Source organism: Onthophagus taurus, chromosome 6 (assembly GCF_036711975.1).
Source record: "Onthophagus taurus isolate NC chromosome 6, IU_Otau_3.0, whole genome shotgun sequence".
Lineage (NCBI taxonomy): Eukaryota > Metazoa > Arthropoda > Insecta > Coleoptera > Scarabaeidae > Onthophagus > Onthophagus taurus.
The window spans coordinates 2,369,752-2,393,989 of record NC_091971.1 but is presented as its reverse complement, the minus strand read 5'-3'; the positions used below and the strand labels follow the sequence as shown (position 1 = coordinate 2,393,989).

Below are 24,238 nucleotides of genomic sequence, written 5' to 3'. Positions count from 1 at the left end.
TGGCGCCATCTCGTATCTAATCTCGGAATTTTTATATTTTTATTAGATGTATGCGATTACTTGGGCCGTTGATTTACCATCAAAAATCGGCGATCTCGAAGTATTAATCTTACTAACATCATGCATATGCCACGATTTAGATCACCCCGGTTATAATAATATTTATCAAATAAACGCAAAAACCGAATTAGCGATTAGATACAACGATATATCGCCTCTTGAAAATCATCATTGTAGCGTTGCGTTTAGAATTCTGGAGAATGAAGACTGCAACATTTTCAAATCCTTCAGCGTTGAAAGTTTTAAGGTGGTGCGAGAAGGAATGATCCGATGTATTTTAGCAACGGATATGGCGAGACACAACGAGATACTTTCGCAATTTAAAGAAACCGTACCCGATTTCGATTATAACAATAAAGCTCACGTTAATTTATTGTGCATGGTGTTGATTAAAGTATCGGATATTTCAAATGAAGCTCGACCCATGGAGGTAGCTGAGCCTTGGTTGGATCGTTTGCTCCAAGAGTTTTTTAAACAAAGCGATGCGGAGAAACTGGAGGGACTTCCGGTGACGCCTTTTATGGATAGGGAGAAGATAACGAAACCTTCATCTCAATGTTCGTTCATCGGTTTTGTACTTCTACCTTTATTCGAAGCGTTAGGGGAACTTCTTACTGAATTGCAGGTGAGTTCGTTTTAATTAACAAGAACCTTAGGGAACGTTGGTTAAAGGGGCGGGGATGATTAAAAAAGTTGTTTTAAAACCGAGGGAATGCTCAAGAAGGGTGTATTAAAAATTAGGCACTTTTTAACTTTGAAATTATTCTTCTCTTTGATTAAAAGATTAAAATCAACCCATTTAAAAAACAAATTGTTTATCTTTTTGTTGTTTTTTATAATCATGGAAGTTATCTGTCAAAATTAACTTTTGACAGAACAAATATAAAATCGATTTATTTTTTTTATTTTAAACTTATTAGGATTTAATAGTTCAACCGGTGAGAGAGGCGTTAGATTATTATAGGCGATTAAACGAGGCGACCAAAGAGGAACGTTTGCAAAGAAAAAGCATAGTTGCCGAATTATCGGACATTCCATCATCACAAAGTTCGGACAGCGCGAATACCGTCACTGTCCTATCGAAATCGAGCTCGAACGCGAGCGTCAAGCTAAAGAAGAGTCTCAGTTTCCAACAGAATCGATCGAGGTAAGTTTCTAATTTTAGAAAGCTATACGACCAAAATAACACCCCGGAAATCGAGTTATTAAAGATCATTAAGGAAAGAGCTTTCAATGTTAAATTGAAATTGAATTAAAACCGTTGTTTGCAAAGTTATTTAAAGCTTTTTCATTTAGGTCTCGTTCGGCTGAAGAAGAAATGGAAATTCAAGATACAACAACAATGCCAACAACATCCGGCGAAGATCAAAGTTTAGAAGACGTAATTGAAGATAACGAAAGTGGGGAATCTGAAACGGCGACGGAAGTTGAAGTATCTGAAAAAACATTAAAATTTAAAATATCAACGGAATGTGCCGCACCATCTAGCGGTGGTTGTTTGTTATCGACGGGTTCAGCAGGTAGGAAAAGTTATCCGGGTTCAAGAAAAGGTAGTCGAGAACGTGTTCAACATTTAAATAGCACAGAACTAGCTCGGGCTATGCATAATCAGCTCCAACAGCAACGCGGTAAATTCCGAACTAGTTCTGGCGCGTTAAGTTTCGACCATTATTGTAATAATAGAAAACAAAATCAACAGCAACAAGAAGAATACGTTAAGGAATTTCGAGACGAATTCGCCATAATATTACAAAAAAGGGGGTTGATTGATTTTGCAGGTGGAGAAGTAGCAGCTGGTGATGCGACGCGAGACGATGCGGACGAAGACTTTGAAGATGATTCTCAAGAATGCGTGGTTTCAAAAGAAACTTTAAATCTAAATAAGCGCAATTCGGAACATTCGGTGAAAGCGATGGAAGAAAAAAAAAGCATACTGAAGAATAATAATCAAGGAAACGACATTGAAAACGGCAATAAAGCCAACGATTTTGATCAGAGTTTAATAGAAAGCATAGTTAGGCAAGCTAGTGTCAGCAAAAATGAATTAAATAGTATATCATCAGTGGACGAAGAACCACCTCCACCATCAACCAAAAACAACACAACAACCAGAAGTATTCTTCAACGTTTTAAAAATTTTGCCGATAAACTCTCATTATCCGTTGATCGGGAACCGACTAAATCGAAACAAAATGTTGTAAAAAATAATAATTCGAATCGTATGACGCTGCCGTTACGAGGCCGGAAGAAAAACCTTGAATCGCCTTGTTGTAAAAGTATGGAAAATGTCGATGATAACCGAAAATCGAGTACTTTACCTAAAGCGAAAATGACGAGTATCAAGAAAAGTTGGAAATTTTTGTTGATGGGTAAAGAAAAGGTTGAAAAAGATACTTCGGGCGAAACTTCGTGGTCAGCGGAATTACCCGGTGATAAACCAGACAATCAAAATCTTCCCGGCACATCAACAAATTGTACCAACATAAGTGGAGAAAATAAAATTGTTGTAGAACAACCACAAATGACTTGCGCCGCTTCTGCTGATGTAATTTGACAAGAGGCAACCGCTGTCGTCGTCGAGATTGACCGCGAGTGTTTCGCTAGATACATTTTTTGTCGTTGTTGTACATATAATAAGCCCGTGGTTGCTACGGAGCACGTCTAAAAAATATTGACTCCTGGTGTTATGTTACTTCCGTTTGTGTTGTTAAAAAAATGTACGGAGGACGTGACGTGACTTTTTACACACAGTTCTTTTCTTCTATTTTTATTTTTGTTCTAGCGCATTATTTATTTATATATTTATTTTTTACTTAGGAAATTTATATTGTATATACGATGAGTTTTTTTGTTTTCTAATTTTTTTTCTTCAATTTATTTTCATTACATGATGTTTTTTCCATTGGTGTTTTATTTTATTTGTATCCTTTTTATTTAAATTATCCATATTTTATTTCATTATACACGGTTTTTTCATTATTCAAAAAAGTGAGGTTAGGATATTTGACAGATGATTCTTAATCGAATTTTTTTTTTCAAAAATCACATTTGAGTATAAAAATTAAAAAGATTTTATTTTTATGAAAATTGTCTTTAATAAACCATAATTTTTCTAAATAAATAAAAGAAATTAACAAATTTAATACAGATTTGGCAAAAACTGATTCATTTGAAGTTAGTAACAAATAGATTTGTATATAAAATCGAAATTAGTGATTTATTTTTTATTAATTTTTTATTGACAATACTCTTTTAAGTTCTTTTTTTTAGTTTATTGTTAGAATAATAAATCGTCACACTAAAAGATAATTCAAAAAAAATAAATAAAGGTGGTAACATGTAACTCTAATTATATGTGATTTCTAGCATAAATAAATCGAAAAATAATAACTAATACCGGTTTACAATTCGTGTCTATCGAGTTATAAGGCGGTAAATGTTTATAGTTGCTTTTGAAGAAAACTAAGAAAAAAAAATTAGTCGTGTTAAAAAAAGATTAAAAAATGCGAAAAAAATCAACACAAAACGGAATTAATTAAAATAATTCATGTATTTATTACTATGTGGTTGTGTATTAAATAAATTAAGTAAAAGAAATAAATTAAACATAATAAAAATACACACACATGAGAACATTGGTGGTACTAATGAAAAATATACAAAAATTAGCTGGTTGTTTACTAAAAACTTCGGGCGCTGGTCGTTTGAAACTAATTTTTGTTGTTTTGAGCTTAATTTTTTCATAAGATTACCACCGAGAGCAAAAAAAATCAGTCATATCATTTTGAGAGTAAATAATGTATGTGCCAAGAACTAATTAAAAAAAGAAATCTTTGTAAATATACAGGGGCAAAGTTTAATATCAATTATAAGTAGTTGAAAGAGATTAATAATAACAGTTATTGTATAGCTTCACTATTTTCTATAAACCTTGTAATGGACAAAAAATGGACTGTATATCTTAATATCTATATCTTTTTTAACGCTATTTACCTTCTATATCTTAACAAACTCTATGGACCACTCAATTAATTTTCTTCGGAACCAAAAATGACGAAGAAAACCGAAATCCTATTTATTAACAATTAAAATACTCGTTGGAGATGCTGTAGATGCAAATGTTAAAGAAGAAAATATACTAAATCTGAAGAGAGGATCACCGTTTTGTTGTTTTATTGATTGTGAAAACGTTTTAACATGTTAACATGATAAAATTTAAAGATCTTAATTTTCAATTAAAAGAAACAATGTGGAAAACAATAAATGTAAATGGCAGATGAAAAAGTTGTTTTATTATTTTTTATATAACAAATTAAGTTTAAATAACTATTTTTGTTAACAATATTGAATTAAGATTCACGTAAATTTGGTTGCCTATACCTCAAAATTTTCATTCAACATCGGAAATCAGTTTGATTATTCTAGGAATCTTTTTATCCCATACGTTTTCGTCTTCTTTCGTAAGAGAACAAGTATTTAGCCGTAAATACATAAATTAAAATAAACATATTTTTTTTTTTAATAATTTATTGATTCTTTCTCAATTGAGTTTATTAACAGATGTCGCCACCACTCATTAATTTTTAAAAGCAATTTTTTAGGTTAAGTGTTATTATCATTTCCTCTCTATATTCTCAGTTTTAATTTAAATATTAATTTATATATTTAAGTATAAATACAATTAATATTAATTACTAATTACAATCAGCACATTACTTCGTATGTGAGATGACAGATGGCGCTGTAAATCTATCATTTAATTTTTTTTAAATTTTTAATTATTAAATTTGCTTTATTTGACTATATCAGTAACCATGTACATATTTCTCATTACATTTTATGATTATATTAATAAAAAATAATTATATCTTATTAAAAACCAATTTAATTTTTTTCGTCGGTGCCAACAAAAATCCTTTAGGGTCAAACTCCAACTCTTCATATTCGCCCGCCAAATTCAAATCGAAATTAGAAACTAACTTCGCCAAACCACAAGCAACCGAAAGTTTTCCAAATCTAGCCCCGATACAATTTCTTGGACCACCACCAAACGCTAAATACGAATTTAAACCCATTTTTTCTTTATTTTCAATTGAAAATCGATCGGGATCAAATTTTAAAGGGTCCGGAAAATATTCCGAATCTCTTTGAATTGGTTGAACGGGAATGTAGATGTAAGTTCCAGCGTCTATTGTTAAATTATCTTCGGGGATTTCGTAATCATTTCGACATATACGATCCAGAAATGGTAAAACTGGATATTTTCTTGTTGTTTCATATATAATATTCATTAAATATTCATTTCCAACTAAAGAATTATAAGTTATTTTACCCCCATTCTCTTTTAAATCGTTTTTTATTGATTCACGAAGTTTTCTTTGAATGGTTTTATTGTGTGCCATTTCATACAAAGCGTACATTAAAGTTGAACTAACCGTTTCAAATCCTGCCAAGAAGAATTGGGCAGCTTGAGCCATAATCTCAACGGGATCTAATAAACAAAATATCAACATTTTATGTAAAATGTCAAAGTGACGTATTAAACGTCATTTTTTTACCTGTATGATAAACATTTTTTTGTTCCATTTTAAATAATTCTGCGATGAAATCATCATGTGTTCCTTCTATTAACCTTTTATCTTTAATATCATAATACATTTTTTCAACGAATTCTGAAGATGAAGGATCCAACCATTTCATATTAAAAAAATTTGTTAAAAACGGGCTTATAAAATAGCAAACGAATTGAATCCCACGAGAAATGTTGTAAATGAAAATTTTTTTTGAAGCTTCACGTGATAGTGCATTTTTATTTTTAAAACAATTCTCCTCTATTCCAAAACCACAAGCTGTAACGACATCCGTTGAATATTTTGGGCAATTTTCGTTTAAATCAATCGGTTTTCCTTCATTTTCGGCAACAAATTCAACGAAATTATCACCAATTTGTGAAATTTTAGTGAATAGTGTTTTCATTTTACCACTACTAAACCAGCTTGATATTTTTGATCGGATAAATTTCCAAATTGGGTTCTTCTCAACGAAAAGTGTCCTTGTACCCAATGGATCGCCAATTTTATTTGTTGTCATGGTTCGATTATCAAAATTGTCGAAATCTTTCACCAAAATCTTTTTGATTAATTTCAAATTTTTCACTATAAGAACTGGCTTTCCCAATAAAATGAAACCAACGTATTTCTCTTTTGTACTCCAATAAAGTTGTTCGCACAAAGCACCAATGTTATGTTGAAGAAGAAATAATTTTAACACTCCAATTGTTGAAGCGTAAAAATTGTTTTTTACATTTTTACGTTTCCAATAAAACTGTAATTTTGCGAAATAAACCAATAAAGAACTTAGAAAGACACTCAAAAGTAACCACAGCGTTAACATCTTGAAATTGAAACAGGATAAATAAAAAATATCAAGCCAAAAATAACATATTAAAATGGACTATGATAATAATGATAACCTTTAACGACTAACGCGTAGCGCTAAATAGGCGGGATTATTTCAAACGTAAATACATAATAAGCATTAAAATCATTTAGGATAAGTTTTGCTAAACAAAATCTTAACTGAGTAAAAAATACCAAACGCATGAAAAACAAGCACATTGATTCTAATATTCAAAACAGGAGGATCCATCTAAAACATCTATTCGGAAAACAGCATACAAGCACAGATAATTGGAAAATTCACTAAGGAAATACCTGTAAATGCATTCGACAAGGAGATTCATTGAGCCCAAGAATAGATCAATAATTTGTGATTCTTTGTTATGCTGATGAGAAACGAGAACGATCTATAGAGAAACCTACAAGCATTTAACAATATAGCGAAATAATTCAACATGTCCATTACTGCTCAAAAAGCTAAATGCATGACAGCAGCGAAAGAGCCATTTCAATGTAAGCTGGAAGTGAATCAGAACATAATAGAGCGGGTCATGATATTCAGGTACTTGGGAGTTGAACTATCAAGTTACCTCTTCAATATTACCGTAACTTGTAGCTATCCCAACAAGTGAGGAAGCCAGTAAAATCGTAAGTTGCTTAAACGACATTTTATGGAGGAACAAACATCTATAGATTAATACGAAATTGAGAATATATATAGGAGCACCATAAGACCAATCATGATCTATACGACCTGACCGGTCTAAAACAAAACGGATCTTTGAAAGAACAGAAATGAAGATACTTCGCAGAATCACCGGTAAAACTCTATACAATAAAGAAAGAAGCGAAGACATAAGAACGTTATGTGGAGTGGTAAATATCAACAATTGGACACATAAACGGAATACACGCATAAATGAGACAAGACAGACAGTGAAAAGGCCAGGGATAAAACAAAGTCTAGGACGACCAAGGAAAAGATGGAGCTGTAATGTTTATCCGTTATATAGTTTATGGATATAACATTTAGTAACTACTTTCACTTTACTTTGAAAATCATTTGTTAAAAAGTAACATAAAATTTCTTATAAGTATTTCTGAACTCTATTGTTAACATAACCTTAATTAATGACAGTCATCGTTCTTTTCTCTCTACTACTAGATGGCGCAACCATACATGACAAGATAAAGTCCCTAGATTTACAAAATACCGCGGTTTGCCGCCATTTTGGCTCGAAAGTCAAGCGGGAAATTTAAAAGTATGTCGTTCTATTGATAACATTACGCCAACACTCCATTCTTTTTTTTCGTGGTACTCTTAAGAGTCTTCTTACTGCTATTTTTGCAACTCCAAAGGCAACAAGACGGCAATATTTTTGTAAATAAGTGGTGAGATGCAGTGACAAGTTGTCAAACCGCCATTTTGGCTCGAAAACAAGCGTCATGAACCGCGGTACTTTGTAAATCTAAGGACTTTATGACAAGACGACAATTTGCGAACAGAATAGAGGCATCATTGACGAAGAACAGGCTTTAAGTCTGATTGGAGCAGACTGGAGAAAGATTTTTTTTTAATTTTCGATTTTATTTATATAAATATTAGTCGCAATAAACCGCCATCTATTAATCCAAACCGTCAACTCATCTAAAATTTAATTTGACATTTGACAGATAAATTTTGACAACTAAACCGTTCATTTTACACGTGTTCAATCAGTAACTTCACGTTTTTAAATCATTCACAAAATAATACTTAATAAACGATGGGAGATAATCAAACAGAAACTTTATCCAAAAAGTAAGTTAAAATAATCCATTTATTTTAAATAAATTTCCTTGCCGGTATAATAACCTCAAAAAGGAAAAGATGATGCAAGTTGTAAAATCTGCATTTTACCGCCCCATACATTTATCAAAGCATTTTTCTTCAATTCAACGAAGGTAAGCTAAACGTGATTTATATTAATCTCGATTTTATTTCATGATTTTAGCGAATTGAAACGAAGGTTAAAAGCGGAACAAAAAGCGAAAGAGAAAGCGGAAAAAGCCGAAAAGCAACCGCCCGTTCAAGCAAAACAAAAAAAAGAGTCGGAAGAAGAGATCAGTCCTAACGAATATTTTAAATTAAGAACCCAAGCGGTAACCCATTTAAAAAGCTTAAGCCCCAACGAACATCCGTATCCTCATAAATACCACGTTTCGATTTCACTACAAGAATTTATTGATAAATACTCGTATTTAAAAAATGAACAAGTCTTAGAAGATGAAATTGTTTCAATTGCTGGACGAGTTCATTCTATTCGTGAGTCTGGCGCGAAATTAATCTTTTATGATCTTAGAGGAGAAGGCGCTAAAATTCAAGTTATGGCTACAGCAAATAATTACAACAGTATTGATGCTTTTAAAATTGATACAGATAAAATACGACGTGGTGATATTATGGGGGTTCAAGGAGTACCAACGAGAACCAAAAAGGGGGAACTTTCAATCCGGCCAAAAGAAATTAAATTATTATCCCCATGTTTACACATGTTACCCCATTTACATTACGGTTTAAAAGATAAAGAGACGCGTTTTCGTCAAAGATATTTAGATTTAATCCTAAACGATCGCGTTCGTAATATATTTATTGTCCGGGCTAAAATCATTTCTTACGTTCGAAGTTTTTTGGATGAATTAGGTTTCTTAGAGGTTGAAACACCCATGATGAATATGATAGCGGGTGGTGCAACCGCAAAACCTTTCGTTACATACCATAACGATTTAAATATGGAATTATTTATGAGAATCGCGCCGGAATTATATCATAAAATGTTGGTTGTTGGTGGAATCGATCGAGTTTATGAAATCGGGAGACAATTTCGTAACGAAGGTATCGATTTAACACATAACCCGGAGTTTACAACTTGCGAATTTTATATGGCGTACGCTGATTATAACGATTTAATGCGTATCACCGAAAATATGTTATCAGGAATGGTTAAAAAAATTTTTGGTTCTTATAAAATAACTTATCATCCTGATGGACCGGAAGGAATCGCTCATGAAATTGATTTTACACCACCGTTTAAACAAGTCTCGATGATTCCGACACTTGAAAAAGAATTAAACGTTAAATTCCCGCCAACGGAAAATATGTCCAGTGAAGAAACTAAAAAATTTTTAGACGATCTATGTGTTAAAAATAACGTTGAGTGCCCACCCCCGAGAACAACAGCTCGACTTTTAGATAAATTAGTTGGTGAATTTATTGAAGAAAAATGTATTAGCCCTTGTTTTATAATCGAACATCCCCAAATCATGTCTCCATTAGCGAAATATCACCGCTCCAAACCAGGGTTAACTGAACGATTCGAATTATTTGTTATGAAAAAAGAAGTCTGTAATGCTTACACGGAATTAAATGATCCGATGGTGCAGCGCGAACGTTTTGAACAACAAGCTAAAGATAAAGCAGCGGGTGACGATGAAGCTCAATTGGTTGATGAAACTTTTTGTACAGCTCTTGAATATGGGTTACCACCAACGGCCGGATGGGGACTTGGGATTGATCGGTTAACAATGTTTTTAACTGATAACAATAATATAAAGGAAGTTTTATTCTTCCCTGCAATGAAACCTGATGATCCTAATAAGAACAAGGATGAAAATCAAGTTGAAGAAGCATAAAGTTTTAATTAAGTCTATTTATGATTTAGATTTTAATTAAGTTTTTAAATTAAGAGAAATTTAATGAAAATAAATTTGATTTCTTTGTACATTAAGTATTTTTTTAATTTTAACCCTGCATTTAAACCATCTATTTAAAATTAACAGTCAAATACCCATATATTCAAAACAAATTTTGAACAATAAATAGTATATTATTATATGAGCATACATATAATGAGGGCTATTATTCGCTAAGTATTTTTTTTTAATTTTTGTTTAAAGTTTAAACGTCAATGTGACACAAATTCAATATTACCAAGTTACCAACTATAACCAACTTCACAATAATTTGTCAAAATTAAATGTTAATTTTATGAAACGTCGTTTTTTTACGAAAATTAATTAATTTATGCTTAAGTCATACGAAAAAAGGAATTTGTTTAGGTTTTTTATGTCAAACCTTTAGAAAGTCCTATACTCTGTTTTTAAACCAGGAGGAGTATTTTAAATTTGTCACCAGATTGACCTTGCACGTGATTGGTTGAATGCGAGGAAGGTTCACACACAGGCAATTTTGATTTTGAATTTGAAGGTTAGGTTATTGACAATTCGACAGTTTTGTGTCATTATTGTAAATTTTGTGTTCTTAAACCCTTCTTTATTATATTTTGAAATAAATACACTCATAACATCAATGTTAATTTGTATGTTTAGTGTTGACGATAACAAACGAAAATAAATACAATAATAAGTAAATAAATAATAATAATTATTAATTTAAATTTACCGCCAAAATATCTAGTGATATTTTCTGGTGATTTTTCTAGTGTAAATCTGACTTTCGCGTTTACTCCTCCTGGTTTAAAAACAGAGTATAAAAAATTAAATTAAATTGACGTTTTTTGAAATTTTGACGTTTCAAATAATTATTATTAGTCTGTCAACTTGATTAACCGTGTATAATGATTATTCACCGCTATTATTCACTCCGTGAAAAATGACTATCCTATGGTGATCGTGGCACAGTGTGTTAATTATTAATTATCGTACACGACAAAGTATGCAACCAATATCACAGATTGGTATTGCAACGCGACGAAAGTTCCTAAAAACGATGGCGACAATTCGTTAAGTTTAAAAGCCGTTTAAAATATATTTAGATATATTTCTTTTTAATATTTTAAATATAAAAAAAAGGTCTAACTTTCAATCCTTTTATTTAAAATAATTTTTAGTGTAGCCATAGATTAAAATTAACGTTAAAAATAGTGCTTATTTTGATTTATTTATTGACTTACCGCTAGAAACAACGGTGGAGAACAAAAAAAGTACCGAAACTCACAAAGAGTACGACAATCACAAATCACAACAATAACGTACGATCAGCTGTCAACATCTGGTTACTAATTTAAAATTATCCAAGCTACCACTACATATTGAGATATGCAGCCGATATTACACAGGTCACGTGGATTACGATAATTAATTAACACAGTGTATATGTTGTTCACACACGCTGTATATACGCGCTCTAAGTTCCATACAGTAAGGTCTAGGACAACTTACACACAAATTATTGGTTTTTCTATCTTTTTGTCTTTCACAAAGTTGACATTTAACTTTTCGTAAACTTACTTCATTGTTTATAGTAACATTTTTTGTTTTAGTAACATTTATAGTAACAAAGCAACTTCCGGTCTGCTAGTTTTGTCATCAAACCTAAAAGTTCTTCTGTGATACAATTTGACACCCATAAAGCTGGGAAGCTCCAGAAGTGGAGTAACTAAAGATTATTTTAGGTAAAAAGAAAATCTTAACAATAACATTATTTATTGTTCTTTTACATACAAAAAAAAAGAAATATTTTCATAAATTGGCTCTTAGAAACTAAAAAGAAACTAAATTTACTCAACATATGAGATTTACAATTTTTTGCCATGCAAAGTACATTATTAATAAAAAAAAATTAACCCCACATGACACTTCCAGAAGCCATTTAAAAACATTCGGCTATCATATAAATCTCACATCACCCTTTAAGTCCAAAAACCTTCAAAAAAAGCACTCAAATTACATATTCTCTTCCCCACATATTTATTTTTAATTTCAATTTGAAGGAGTTGGCACATTTAATAATAAATTTTGTCCAGAAGGTAAATAAGATACTTGTCTTGATCTAGACAATTGATAAGCGATATCTTCAGCGGCTTCAATGCGTCGTAACTCAACTAAACCTTCACCGGCATCGCCAAATGCTTTTGCTAATAAAATAGCGGCTTGTGCATCACCTTCCGCTGAAATAACGGTAGCTTTCTTCGTTTGTTCAGCTTTTTCAACTAAAAATCTCGCTTTTTCTGCTTCTTGTTGCGCGACTTGTTTTAATTCAACGGCTTGAGTGAATTCTTTACCAAAAGTTAAATGCGTAATTGAAATATCATCTAAAATAACACCGAATTGTCCCGCTCTTTCGGTTAAATCATTGCTAACTCTTTGCGAGACAAGGTCACGCTGTGTAATTAATTCCCCGGCATCAAATTGGGCGACTACTGCTTTCAAAACTTCTGTAGTGATCGAAGGAAGAACACGTTCCTCGTAATCTTGACCCAAGATTGTGTATATTTTTGGTAATTGATCAGGAATTGAACATCTGGTTACTAATTTAAAATTATCCAAGCTACCACTACATATTGAGATATGCAGCCGATATTACACAGGTCACGTGGATTACGATAATTAATTAACACAGTGTATATGTTGTTCACACACGCTGTATATACGCGCTCTAAGTTCCATACAGTAAGGTCTAGGACAACTTACACACAAATTATTGGTTTTTCTATCTTTTTGTCTTTCACAAAGTTGACATTTAACTTTTCGTAAACTTACTTCATTGTTTATAGTAACATTTTTTGTTTTAGTAACATTTATAGTAACAAAGCAACTTCCGGTCTGCTAGTTTTGTCATCAAACCTAAAAGTTCTTCTGTGATACAATTTGACACCCATAAAGCTGGGAAGCTCCAGAAGTGGAGTAACTAAAGATTATTTTAGGTAAAAAGAAAATCTTAACAATAACATTATTTATTGTTCTTTTACATACAAAAAAAAAGAAATATTTTCATAAATTGGCTCTTAGAAACTAAAAAGAAACTAAATTTACTCAACATATGAGATTTACAATTTTTTGCCATGCAAAGTACATTATTAATAAAAAAAAATTAACCCCACATGACACTTCCAGAAGCCATTTAAAAACATTCGGCTATCATATAAATCTCACATCACCCTTTAAGTCCAAAAACCTTCAAAAAAAGCACTCAAATTACATATTCTCTTCCCCACATATTTATTTTTAATTTCAATTTGAAGGAGTTGGCACATTTAATAATAAATTTTGTCCAGAAGGTAAATAAGATACTTGTCTTGATCTAGACAATTGATAAGCGATATCTTCAGCGGCTTCAATGCGTCGTAACTCAACTAAACCTTCACCGGCATCGCCAAATGCTTTTGCTAATAAAATAGCGGCTTGTGCATCACCTTCCGCTGAAATAACGGTAGCTTTCTTCGTTTGTTCAGCTTTTTCAACTAAAAATCTCGCTTTTTCTGCTTCTTGTTGCGCGACTTGTTTTAATTCAACGGCTTGAGTGAATTCTTTACCAAAAGTTAAATGCGTAATTGAAATATCATCTAAAATAACACCGAATTGTCCCGCTCTTTCGGTTAAATCATTGCTAACTCTTTGCGAGACAAGGTCACGCTGTGTAATTAATTCCCCGGCATCAAATTGGGCGACTACTGCTTTCAAAACTTCTGTAGTGATCGAAGGAAGAACACGTTCCTCGTAATCTTGACCCAAGATTGTGTATATTTTTGGTAATTGATCAGGAATTGGTCGGAATAAAATACGAAGGGTGATGTTTACATTTTGCAAATCTATTTAAAAAAATATATATAATATATATATATATAAGAAGGGTTAATGTATAAAATTGAAATAATTTAAGTTTACCTTTGCTTCCTGTGACAACTGGGACGTTCCTTGGTCTAGATCGTACATCAAAAATAATTGGTCTTTGAACCCATGGGATAAAGAAATGAGTACCTTCCCCAGAAACGCTCTTTTTTACACCAGTAAACCGATCAAAAATAACTGCCCTATGACCACCATCAACTATAAATTTCAATCAAATTGTTTATAAATAACCTAAAAAAAAAAATAACCTTAAATCTTACCATTATACAAAGCTGAGTTGACTACACCACCAACTAAGGCCACACCAAGACCAATTTGACCAATTCTATTAAAAAATTGTGCCGCTGACATCTCTGAAATGATTGATATGAATTAAAAAGGGTTTTATTGCGCAATTTTAGGTTATGTTTCTAAGGTTTTTATTTTCGTTAATACATATCGGTGATTGTCGGATTGATTATACTTACTATTTTAACTCCGATTTATGGTAATAATAATAAACGGTGTTCTCGTTTAATATAATTAGAGGAAAACCGGCAAAAACCACGAGTTTTTTACGTAAAATGGCTTCCAGGGAACTGTCACAAAATTCCAACTTCACTTCGCAAGTTGTACCAATTGTTACTGTTTATAACTGTTGATTAATATACAAGATTTTGTTGTAAATTAAAACTAATACTTTCATAAAAATTGGTAATTAAAGTAAATGAGAAGTTCGGTTAAAATATATAATGTTATTTACATCATACAATTATAATAATCTGGTTTGTAAATAAGTACCAACGTGAATAAGCAAAATTTAAATCGACTTTAAAAGTGGATATAATTAATAATAACTAATTAACTTTATATTTATTAACGGAAAAAGATAATTTTTTAAAATAACACCAATTCCTATCTTCTACAAATTTATTACAAAAAAAAAAAAAAAAAATACATATTTTCTTTTATTTAGTTACAACTTATTTTTTCTTTTTCTTCTCAATTTTTTTCTTTTGATCATCCACATTCCAATAATACAATAATTGGAATAAAATAACACCATTAGCAAAACTGGAGAAACAATAGGTAATAATAACCATAGAATCTCCGGTTTCTTGAATGGATGTAAATATTCTTGCAACGGAGCCAAAGAAAAGTAAAAATAAAGTAATTGCAGATAATTGGCCAGTGCTTCCATTTTTCCAATTAGTATAAGCCTGAGCTAATTTTCCAACCAATAGTATCGGTATATTAAATCCTTGAAGTGTCCACAATATATCTATCGAAGTGGGACCCCCAGCCAAAATAAAAAGAAGGACTCCATATAAAATCAGGTATAAAATAGATTGGACTTGTTTTCCTGCATAGAATAAAGCTAAAGCTCCTATTAGAGATGTTTGTAAAGCTAAAAAGGTTGCATCACCCCATGATGTAAATGGGAATCTTTTTACGTAATTATATGATAAAGCAATTGTAATAGCACATAAATCTAAAGTGACACTAAGTATATTGATTCCTTGTCCACTTTTATTTTTAATGATTTTCAATATTTGTGGTAACTTTACCAGGACAGAACCTAGAATTATACCGATACCTAAACACTTACTTAGTGTTGATTTAAAACAACCAACTAAAACAAAAAATTGAACGGTTATTAATACAAGAGAATAAATTAGTTAATATTTACCATCCAAGAAGTTAAATTTTACGAAGTATTCATCGAAACATTGCGGCGTCATCGCCAAAAGAATCCCTTGTTTTATCAAATCCATAATTTTCTTTTAATATAATAAAATTAACATAAATGCAATACAAATGTTTTATTTCTTATTGAAATCAATGGAATGAATTGGATAATCACATTGCGTTTAAGGTTAAATTTTGACACGTTGTGTGACGTGTAAAAAGATAACTGTAAATAATTAACATTGTTGAGCTTAAGTGGAATAATAATTAAAATAATGATACAACGATATAATTGTTTAATTTATTGAAGATCGTATAGAAAATTTGTCAAATTGATGTTTACTTTTGACTCGATATTTAGTACCATCTAGGGAGAAATAAATGAACTAAATTGATGTCAAATCTAAATTTTTTTAAATCTTACATTACTATATTTACAAAAAGAAGTATAAATATAAGGCAAAGTATTTTTTTTTTTAAGATATCGTCTTCTTGATTACTTAGAAATGTTTTTTCTTTGAAGATTTTATCCCAAAAGTTGGACGGACCAATTTTTTTCGTTCTTCTCGATGTCTTTTATTTTTTTCATTAATTGCGGCTTCACGTGCTTTAGATGAAACAGAAAAAGTCATCTGTCTATTACCAAATGAATGCATTTTAACGGAACTATCTTCGTTTTGTAACCTTTCAGCCAAAGAAGCCCTACAACAAAATAAATGTAAATCAACAATACTAAAGAAAAAATAATATTACTTATTCAATTTTCGTTTCATATTATGAGCCCCTTTAAACTCTTCTCCCGCCCTTAATTCAAAAAATTTCGGAGCTTTCTGTTCTTCATTTAATTTATCAATTTCTTCGCGTTTTTCGCGAATTCTTTTTTCTCTTTCAAGAATTTTATGTTGTTTTTTCATTTCTTCTTTCCATGCTCCATCATCATCATCTGAGGAATCATCACTTTCAAAATCATCATCACTCGATTTTTGATCTTTATCCTCTTCTTGAACCGTTTCGAATTCTTCTCCAACCAATTTTTGTTTCAATTCTTTCTTTTTATTTTTATCTAACCGAGACAAAACGGGATTAAGAAATCTATATTCTTCAGCGTTCTTATCAATTTCAAATTCCGGGTTATCAAACAACGCTTTAAATCGATTATCGGTTAATAATGATGATGAATTGTTTTTCTTTTTGTTGGTGATTTTATCGTTTATTAATTTTAGGGCTAAATCTTTGTTAACTTTTGGTAATTTATCGACTTTGACGCGAGCTTCGCGATCGTTTTCAATTACTTGACGTATTTTTTGTTTGCGATATTGATCGAATTCAAATGGATTAGCTACATCTCGCGCTTTTTTATATAATCTTACATCAATGAAGTACCCGTGCATATAAGCCCTTAATAAATTGGTTCCAATTAAATGATCTAATCCCAAATTCTCCAATTCAGTTTTTGTAACAAATTTGTAATCGTCGTAAACAGTTTCTGTGTTGGATTCTTCTAATTCTTCGGTTAAATTATCTAAGAAACTCGCCCATTTCGGCGCTGGCCCCAAACTTGGGATGTAAAATGTTTGCATTTTTGTGTTTTCATTGGCGATAAATAATAATCCAGTGTTTGGGACGATGCATAAATTGTTAAATTCGGATTTTGCTTCAATCGATGTGTATAATTTACCCTAAAAAATTTTTTTTTAATTTTTTTATTATCAATTTAATTTTATGTACATTATTTTTATCCCAAATTTTAACAGTGGATCCATCCATCGAATAAACAAACTCCTCTTGTTTATGAAACTCAACATCTTTAATGGGAAGTTCATTCATGTGGTCTTTAATATAAAAAGGTTTGTTTGAACGTATATCGTAAAGTAAAACATGTCCAGTGGCGGTTCCAACTCCTAATTGAAGAGCCCCATTAAATTTTAAAGCAGTAATCGAAGGAAAACTTTGTAATCTAAAATATTAACATTAATTTATTGTTTTAAATTAATTTTAAATCTTACTGATTAAGATCATTCACAAAATTTAGGGCGCAATCAAAATTGCCAACTAAACTTTTACTTCTTGTATCCCAAGCTTCAATTCTACCTTCTTGGGTGCCACAAATCAGAAGATGATGCACAGGATTTATTTCACAACGATTTATTGCTGAGGATTCACTCGAATAAGGAGTTAAAAATTGACCACGTTCCAAGTTTAAGCGATAAATATCAGAAGCACTACCAACAATGTATAAATCACAACTTGGATAATGATATTTCATGTCCCTGCCAAATTTTGGTATTCTTAATCGGTAATAACGACCATGAGCAACATGAAATTCAACATAACGATCACATTGCAAAAAAACTATCTGAAATCAAATACAAAATTAATCAAATTTTATTATTTCAATCTTCCTTTTATATTACTTTACTATAATCATCACTCAATATTTCAAAAGTAACACATTCCGAATCAAAACAACGTTCAAATTTAAGCGATAAATTGTTAACGTCGAAACATTTAACTCTAGGTTTATATATTCCTGTTGCTAGAATGTATTGGCCATCTTTTGAGACTCTTATCGAAGTACTTAAACCAGGCATATCAAAATCTTGGATCAATTCGATTCTTCGTCTAATGTCTACATCTTTTTTTAAAAGTGTGCGGCGCTTTCTTTCTGATAACCACTAAAAATTATTAAGCAAAAACATAAAATATAAGCAAAAAAAATAATTGTGCGGTTAATAAAGTTAATATTAAACATTTGAGGTTATCTTAAACACAAGGAAAAGAAAATAATTTTAAAATTTACTTCTGGCAAAGATTTTCCGGCACTTAAATTATATATCTTCACATTATTCAAATCGGAAACTTGCATTATAATAGTTTAAAACGATAAAGCACGTGCAAATTAACTTTAAAAACTTTATATTGAACACAAGGAAGAGGTTATGTTGTATTGGATGAAACAGTATCGCCCTCTAATCACTCTATTTGAACTAATTTCAATCTTAACCTTTTAATTTTTATTATTGTCAAAATTTCAATTTAAGTAAACCTAAACAAATTCCTTTTTTCGTATGATTTGAGCATAAATTAATTAATTTTCGTAAAAAAAACCGACGTTTCATAAAATTGTTTAAACAAAATAAAAGTTAATTTATCTATGGTTGTATTGGTCATCTTTGAAACAGTACCGCCCTCTAATCACTCTATTTGAACTAATTCCAAATTTAACCCTTAAATTTTTCTAATTTTTATTATTAACCTTCTATCGGAACCGGGGTGTTAAAAACCCAGCGAAATATTTATTTACGGTTGCGCAAGCGTTTAAACGCATTCATTGAACTAAATATCCAATTTGAACCACAGAATATCCATTATCCAACAATTACCGATAGTCCTATAACTCAAAACACTTAGTTTCGCTATTTAAAATAAGATGGTGCTATAAAACATAAAGGTTACAAAAAATTTAATTTATAATTCGATACATTTAAAAATCATAGAAAATGAATCAACAAAAAATAAATAATACGCAGAAATATTACATTAAAAATGATTACTTAAAAAGCTCGCGAAATGGTTGAAAATAAAATTTTGTATTAATTTATGAACGTGAAGTTTGACGTTTCAGTGCTATTTTCCTCGATTTGTAGGTGACAGTAAAATTCCCTAACTTGACGTCTCTTTGTTTACTCGAAATTATTGTGCATCTTTATAAATACAAATCGCCTATGTCGCGTAATGCATCACCTTTGATATTATTAGAAACCAAAGACGTAAGTGTAATCACGTAACGTATTCTATAAGCAAGTTTCAATGTTCGTCGTTAGTTCAAAGAGACAGGTGTTTTTATTTTCATCAATCATTATCACCATGTAACAATAACAATTATTATCTTGTTGTTTATTAATAAACATCAATGTGTTACATTAATAACTAAAACGTAGAGAAGTTTAGTATAGAGAGGTACGTTAAAGAAGATTTCTCATTACTTTTTTTAATTATATAAAATTTTTTTGTGATCCACTATATTTTAGTATATTTAAGTTATTAAAAGCAGTAAGTATAGTCTATTCTATCTTTTTTAATTTAAGTTTTATACAATAACCTTTGTTGTTAAGTTATTATTAAATTTCGAAACTAAATCATAAATTATTGTTTTTATGTAGCAATAATCATCATGTATTGAATAAAATTTTGTTGATAATAACAAGATTACAATATTTTTTTTTGTTCTAGTTTCTACAAAATGAATAATTACGCAACATTACAAGATGTTGAAACTGAAGACACTGGGGTGTTATTTCATGTGGCCGAACAATCTCGAGCTCGGTGGAATCACATTCAAGACTTGGATTCCTTTTTCTCGAGAATGTATAAATATCATCAACGACACGGATTTTTTTGTATGCTCGCCCAAGAAATATCAGAATTAATCCAATTTGTTTTTATCATTTTTTTTACCGTCTTCTTAATTTACTTTATCGATTACGATATGTTATTTAGAAATAAATTACCACCTGGAAATTCAACCAGAGTGACAATCGGAGATGTTGTATATCCAGTGGGGGAATGGGCTGGTCGTTTGAATATGTGGACTTGGATAGTGTTATTGATAGCGTTTTTCGTGTGGTTATTACGGTTGTGTCGTAGCGGTTACAGTTTATTACAATATTGGGATATCAAACAATTTTATAACACAGCTTTAGGATTCGCGGATTCGGATTTAGAAAATTTAACGTGGCATCAAATACAAACGAAAGTGCGAGCGGTTCAATTAGAACAAGAAATGTGCATACACAAACGTGAACTAACCGAGTTGGATATTTATCACAGGATATTAAGACAAGTTAATTATTTTGTCGCGATGACTAATAAAAGATTAATTCCACCAAGAATACAATTTCCTTTGTTGGGGGAGGTTATTTATTGGACTCGGGGGTTAAGATATAACATACAATTGTTGTTATTTTGTTCTCCTTGGGCGCCCTTTGAGAATCCTTGGCATTTAAAAGAGGAATATCGTAAGCAAAATTTGCGACATGAATTAGCTAGGAAATTAAGCACTCAAATTAAGTGGCTTGCGTTAGGAAATGCTATTTTAATTCCATTAATTTTCGTTTGGCAACTTTTGCACACTTTTTTTTCGTACGCGGAAAGTTTGAAACGAGAACCTGGTATTTTGGGATTGCGGAACTGGTCAATGTACGGACGATTGTATATGAGGCATTTTAATGAACTCGATCACGAATTCCAAGCAAGATTATGCAGGGCTCATCGACCAGCTTCCAGATATCTAGCCGTTTTTGGGTCATCATTAGCGGCGATTATCGCAAGATGTTTTATGTTTATGTGTAGCTCTATCTTGGCCGTTTTTATTATTTTAACTGCTTATGATCCAGATGTAATTTCCGTCGAGCATCTTTTAACTGTTATGACAGTTTTGGGGGGTTTAATCCCGGTTTGTCGCGCAATGATCCCTGATGAAACAACTGCCTATTGTCCTGAATTATTATTAGCGAACGTACTTCAATACACAGATTACTTACCACCGGGATGGAGAGGGCAAGCTCACACCATTCGTATTCGAACTGAATTTCAACAACTTTTCCAATACAAATTCGTTGCGATTCTTGAAGAATTATTTTCGCCGTTACTCACACCGTACGTTTTATGGACTTATTTTAAACCGAGATCGTTAGATTTAGTGGATTTCTTCCGAAATTTTACTGTCTCGGTAGTCGGGGTTGGCGACGTTTGTAGTTTTGCGCAAATGGATGTTCGAAGACACGGTAATCCGGATTGGCAAGAAACGGATTCTGTAGCTCCAACACCCCGGGACCAATACACCCAAGCTGAAGATGGAAAAACTGAGTTGTCTTTAATGCATTTCCGCACTACGAATCCACAATGGATTCCACCACCGGAATCGATGATGTTTGTCGAAAACATTGAAAGAGAATCATTGTCGATTCATCCAGCACAAATCAATAACGCGGGAGATATGTTATTGATGCAAACGAATTTAACGGATAGTTCGTTACAAGGCCCCGCTTGGAAAGCGGAGGGACCCTTAAATTCTTTGCCAAACCACATGAATGCTAGCACGATGTATTTACATCAATTAAACCATAGTCGACAAACGGGAAATAGATATATCCCAACAGCTGTTGAAACAACACCGCTTTTACAATCGCCACAACTCCGATGAGGAAATTGTTTTAAATATTGTGTAAATAGATAACAAATAAAGTGTTCAAAATGTAAATATGTAATGCGTGTAATGTAATAATTAATAGATTTTATTAATAACAATCGACATTGTTATTGACAGCTCTACACAAAAGGGGATGTTTTAGTTGTAAATATTTTTAAAAAGAAATATAAAATAAGTGAGAGGACGAGTTATATTTTAATCTCGAACCGTGCTTAGTCAATCGAAAGGCTGATATATAAATATATAAAGAATATATTGTTATTATAAAAATAAAACGAAAAAAAAATCAAATCGTAAAGTAATAAAATGTAATACTTTCTAATTTTCAATTCATATGCTACTTTAAAACCGATATTCTACGATATAAACGAGATAGGGTCGCTTTAGGAGTTATTTTTTCACTATTCTAGATTAAGTGTGATAAATTATTGAAATTGTTATAGCTTTAAATCGGCTGCGAATGTACAACTACTTAAAAGAAAAGAAAGTGGAATAAAAAATATATACATATACTTTTGTGTTTGTCGCTTTGTTCACCTGAAAAATTCAACCCATTAAAGTAAAAAGAATTAATAACATATATTTTATAAAAGACGGAAAAATACGAGATTTTTACTCAACTGGAACAACTTTACTCGACTGGAATGCGAGAATAGGTATTAACATAAGGATCAGGGAGAGGTAGTGATGAATAGAAATGGGCAAAGAATGCTGGAATTTTGTCAAATAAACGACTTATTGTTTGGAAACACTATGTAGAGCCAGAGGAGGCAAGATAAATATACGTTTGTGGCGGAAGAAAGGAATGCTAAGAGTATTATTGATTACATCCCATACACCCAAAAATAAAGAAAACAACGTATATCATACTCTAAACAGAACAATTTTTGGGAAGAAGAAGATAGATAAAAAGATAAAACTGAAAGTGTACAACTCCGTGCAGTCCCAATATTAACATATGCCAGTGAATCATGGACGCTCCAAGATAAAAAAGAACGAAAAATCACAGCAATGGAAATGAAATTTTTACGGAAAATAGTACAGAAGACGAAGTGGGATGGGATAAAGAATGAGGAAAATAGATCAAGAGGAGCTAATCAGCAAAATAGAGAGAAAGCAACTAAACTGATACGCCCACATAATTAGAATGGAACATAATGGATAACAGGAAGAGGAAGAAATGGGAGGAAAGAATAGCAAAAATTGGGAAGAAAAGACTCCAGCAGATATAAAGGAATTAGGCAAGAACCAGAGAGAGTAGATGGAGGAATAGGAATAAGATTTATCCGACGCCATCAGGCATAATTAAGGATCAGGAGAAGAAGAAGAATTATTTATGTATGTATTTATTTGTATACATTTTATAAAAGTACATATTCAAGAAGTATATTAGTTGTGTAAATTTAAATTTTTTCTTGTCTAAAAATATTACTTTAAATTAAAACAGAAAAACACTGGTACGTAAAACTGCTTAAATAAACAACAAGCAATCAGTTCTTTTATGATATGTATGGCAGTATAACAACAACAAAAACATTTTGCTTGACTAGAACATCCAGAGCAATTACACAAAACACAATAAAACATAAATAAAATTTTACATAAATTACCGAAATTACCAATTATCCAATAAATCTAATCCAGTCTTTGGTATGGCATTCAAGTCATCCATTTTAGCTTCACAAATGGTGCCTTCAACCTTAAAAATAACTAAAATACTATTTATTCTCAATTTATTGTTTAAAAATAACCTTTTTTTCCTTATTTTTAAATGCTTTGTTATTTCTAGAACTAATTTTATTAGTACCAGACATAAATAAGTTTTCTTGACTAACAGTCCTAAATTGGAATGGACCAGAATGTTCATCTTTAAAACTGTAATTGTTATCCCCTTTCCGTAAAGGTTGATACTCCTTTTTAATAACATTTCCACGTTTTGCATATTGAATTGATATCTCTGGTTTTACAATCGTTTCGTTAATGATTTCAGACTTTTCGCTCTCCGTAAAATCATCCCAAAGGTGTTCGTAATTAGATTTGATTTCTTTCATGTCTTCACACAGCCTTTTAGCCGTTGAATTTATGCTACGAAAATATTCATCTGCTACTTCCTGTAAAGCCATTCTACTAGTGTTCTGTTTTGTTATTACTTTAATTTAATATTCAGTACTTGAATTTTTATTTTATGTAGAAATTAACCTTTATTGATTAACCTTAAAAGTAAACATAACCTCACTTTTTCATTAGCTGTCATATTTGACAAGACAATTTT

The 24,238-nt window shown here is 31.3% G+C and overlaps 9 protein-coding genes across 15 annotated transcripts in view; 3 read left to right on the top strand and 6 right to left on the bottom strand.

The window, feature by feature from the left end:
- Positions 1-2,962, top strand: part of LOC111424697 (phosphodiesterase 9) — a 30,817-nt gene extending 27,855 nt beyond the window's left edge. For 3 of the 4 annotated variants that reach the window (XM_023058329.2, XM_071196339.1, XM_023058328.2), the window contains 3 exons: positions 47-685; positions 981-1,207; positions 1,357-2,962. In XM_023058329.2, coding sequence (XP_022914097.1) covers positions 47-685; positions 981-1,207; positions 1,357-2,614 — 2,124 coding nt within the window. In that variant the 3' untranslated portion in view covers positions 2,615-2,962. The remainder of the gene's footprint in view (positions 1-46; positions 686-980; positions 1,208-1,356) is intronic. The other variant, XM_023058330.2, reaches the window with a different exon arrangement.
- Positions 2,963-4,845: 1,883 nt separating this feature from the next.
- Positions 4,846-6,508, bottom strand: LOC111424680 (cytochrome P450 6k1-like). The gene is made up of 2 exons (XM_023058307.2): positions 5,619-6,508; positions 4,846-5,551 (listed from the first exon to the last, which is right to left on the bottom strand). Exons 1-2 carry the CDS (start codon positions 6,451-6,453, stop codon positions 4,923-4,925), a joined length of 1,464 nt encoding a protein of 487 aa, XP_022914075.2. The 5' UTR covers positions 6,454-6,508; the 3' UTR covers positions 4,846-4,922.
- A 1,612-nt stretch (positions 6,509-8,120) lies between these two features.
- LOC111424786 (Lysyl-tRNA synthetase) lies at positions 8,121-10,219 on the top strand. 2 transcript variants are annotated; one of them, XM_023058473.2, is made up of 2 exons: positions 8,121-8,259; positions 8,453-10,219. In XM_023058473.2, the coding sequence occupies exons 1-2, from the start codon at positions 8,225-8,227 to the stop codon at positions 10,128-10,130; spliced, it is 1,713 nt and encodes a 570-aa protein (XP_022914241.1). In that variant the 5' UTR covers positions 8,121-8,224; the 3' UTR covers positions 10,131-10,219. The 2 variants fall into 2 exon arrangements, with proteins under 2 accessions (XP_022914241.1, XP_022914240.1); XM_023058472.2 differs by lacking the exon at positions 8,121-8,259 and adding an exon at positions 8,268-8,402.
- A 1,831-nt stretch (positions 10,220-12,050) lies between these two features.
- Positions 12,051-12,818, bottom strand: LOC139429964 (prohibitin 1-like; the record flags this gene model as incomplete). Its single annotated transcript, XM_071196455.1, has 1 exon — positions 12,051-12,818. A coding segment is annotated over one exon (600 nt), but the record flags the coding sequence as incomplete, so codon positions are not given.
- A 483-nt stretch (positions 12,819-13,301) lies between these two features.
- LOC111424716 (prohibitin 1) lies at positions 13,302-14,686 on the bottom strand. Its single transcript, XM_023058354.2, has 4 exons — positions 14,555-14,686; positions 14,348-14,440; positions 14,124-14,285; positions 13,302-14,047 (listed from the first exon to the last, which is right to left on the bottom strand). Exons 2-4 carry the CDS (start codon positions 14,436-14,438, stop codon positions 13,470-13,472), a joined length of 831 nt encoding a protein of 276 aa, XP_022914122.1. The 5' UTR covers positions 14,439-14,440; positions 14,555-14,686; the 3' UTR covers positions 13,302-13,469.
- A 236-nt stretch (positions 14,687-14,922) lies between these two features.
- On the bottom strand, positions 14,923-16,011 carry LOC111424743 (mannose-P-dolichol utilization defect 1 protein homolog). Its single transcript, XM_023058400.2, has 2 exons — positions 15,757-16,011; positions 14,923-15,699 (listed from the first exon to the last, which is right to left on the bottom strand). The coding sequence occupies exons 1-2, from the start codon at positions 15,839-15,841 to the stop codon at positions 15,050-15,052; spliced, it is 735 nt and encodes a 244-aa protein (XP_022914168.1). The 5' UTR covers positions 15,842-16,011; the 3' UTR covers positions 14,923-15,049.
- Positions 16,012-16,146: 135 nt separating this feature from the next.
- On the bottom strand, positions 16,147-18,719 carry LOC111424838 (lethal (2) 34Fd). The gene is made up of 6 exons (XM_023058530.2): positions 18,556-18,719; positions 18,170-18,430; positions 17,762-18,111; positions 17,484-17,712; positions 16,509-17,434; positions 16,147-16,457 (listed from the first exon to the last, which is right to left on the bottom strand). The coding sequence occupies exons 1-6, from the start codon at positions 18,619-18,621 to the stop codon at positions 16,256-16,258; spliced, it is 2,034 nt and encodes a 677-aa protein (XP_022914298.2). The 5' UTR covers positions 18,622-18,719; the 3' UTR covers positions 16,147-16,255.
- A 690-nt stretch (positions 18,720-19,409) lies between these two features.
- On the top strand, positions 19,410-22,478 carry LOC111424730 (autophagy-related protein 9). Of its 3 annotated transcripts, none has more exons than XM_023058379.2 (2): positions 19,410-19,525; positions 19,989-22,478. In XM_023058379.2, the coding sequence occupies exon 2, from the start codon at positions 19,999-20,001 to the stop codon at positions 21,958-21,960; it is 1,962 nt and encodes a 653-aa protein (XP_022914147.2). In that variant the 5' UTR covers positions 19,410-19,525; positions 19,989-19,998; the 3' UTR covers positions 21,961-22,478. The 3 variants fall into 3 exon arrangements, with proteins under 3 accessions (XP_022914147.2, XP_022914148.2, XP_022914150.2); XM_023058380.2 differs by lacking the exon at positions 19,410-19,525 and adding an exon at positions 19,532-19,715; XM_023058382.2 differs by lacking the exon at positions 19,410-19,525 and adding an exon at positions 19,723-19,808.
- Positions 22,479-23,296: 818 nt separating this feature from the next.
- LOC111424732 (uncharacterized protein C1orf198 homolog) lies at positions 23,297-24,237 on the bottom strand. The gene is made up of 2 exons (XM_023058384.2): positions 23,718-24,237; positions 23,297-23,665 (listed from the first exon to the last, which is right to left on the bottom strand). Exons 1-2 carry the CDS (start codon positions 24,087-24,089, stop codon positions 23,582-23,584), a joined length of 456 nt encoding a protein of 151 aa, XP_022914152.2. The 5' UTR covers positions 24,090-24,237; the 3' UTR covers positions 23,297-23,581.
- Between the last annotated feature and the right edge of the window lies 1 nt (position 24,238).

Coding starts and splice junctions, on each gene's coding strand:
- LOC111424730 (XM_023058379.2), top strand. CDS start 19,999: ATGAATAATTACGCAACATTACAAGATGTTGAAACTGAAGACACTGGG.
- LOC111424732 (XM_023058384.2), bottom strand. CDS start 24,089: ATGGCTTTACAGGAAGTAGCAGATGAATATTTTCGTAGCATAAATTCA. Junction 23,666..23,717: donor TTAAAAATAAGGAAAAAAAG/GTTATTTTTAAA, acceptor GTTATTTTTAAG/GTTGAAGGCACCATTTGTGA.
- LOC111424743 (XM_023058400.2), bottom strand. CDS start 15,841: ATGGATTTGATAAAACAAGGGATTCTTTTGGCGATGACGCCGCAATGT. Junction 15,700..15,756: donor AAAATTTAACTTCTTGGATG/GTAAATATTAAC, acceptor TTTTTGTTTTAG/TTGGTTGTTTTAAATCAACA.
- LOC111424786 (XM_023058472.2), top strand. CDS start 8,329: ATGATGCAAGTTGTAAAATCTGCATTTTACCGCCCCATACATTTATCA. Junction 8,403..8,452: donor TTTTCTTCAATTCAACGAAG/GTAAGCTAAACG, acceptor TCATGATTTTAG/CGAATTGAAACGAAGGTTAA.
- LOC111424680 (XM_023058307.2), bottom strand. CDS start 6,453: ATGTTAACGCTGTGGTTACTTTTGAGTGTCTTTCTAAGTTCTTTATTG. Junction 5,552..5,618: donor AAAAAATGTTTATCATACAG/GTAAAAAAATGA, acceptor TTTGTTTATTAG/ATCCCGTTGAGATTATGGCT.
- LOC111424838 (XM_023058530.2), bottom strand. CDS start 18,621: ATGCAAGTTTCCGATTTGAATAATGTGAAGATATATAATTTAAGTGCC. Junction 18,431..18,555: donor CCGGAAAATCTTTGCCAGAA/GTAAATTTTAAA, acceptor AATAATTTTTAG/TGGTTATCAGAAAGAAAGCG. Junction 18,112..18,169: donor TGAGTGATGATTATAGTAAA/GTAATATAAAAG, acceptor ATTTGATTTCAG/ATAGTTTTTTTGCAATGTGA.
- LOC111424716 (XM_023058354.2), bottom strand. CDS start 14,438: ATGTCAGCGGCACAATTTTTTAATAGAATTGGTCAAATTGGTCTTGGT. Junction 14,286..14,347: donor CAACTCAGCTTTGTATAATG/GTAAGATTTAAG, acceptor TGAAATTTATAG/TTGATGGTGGTCATAGGGCA. Junction 14,048..14,123: donor AGTTGTCACAGGAAGCAAAG/GTAAACTTAAAT, acceptor TTTTTTAAATAG/ATTTGCAAAATGTAAACATC.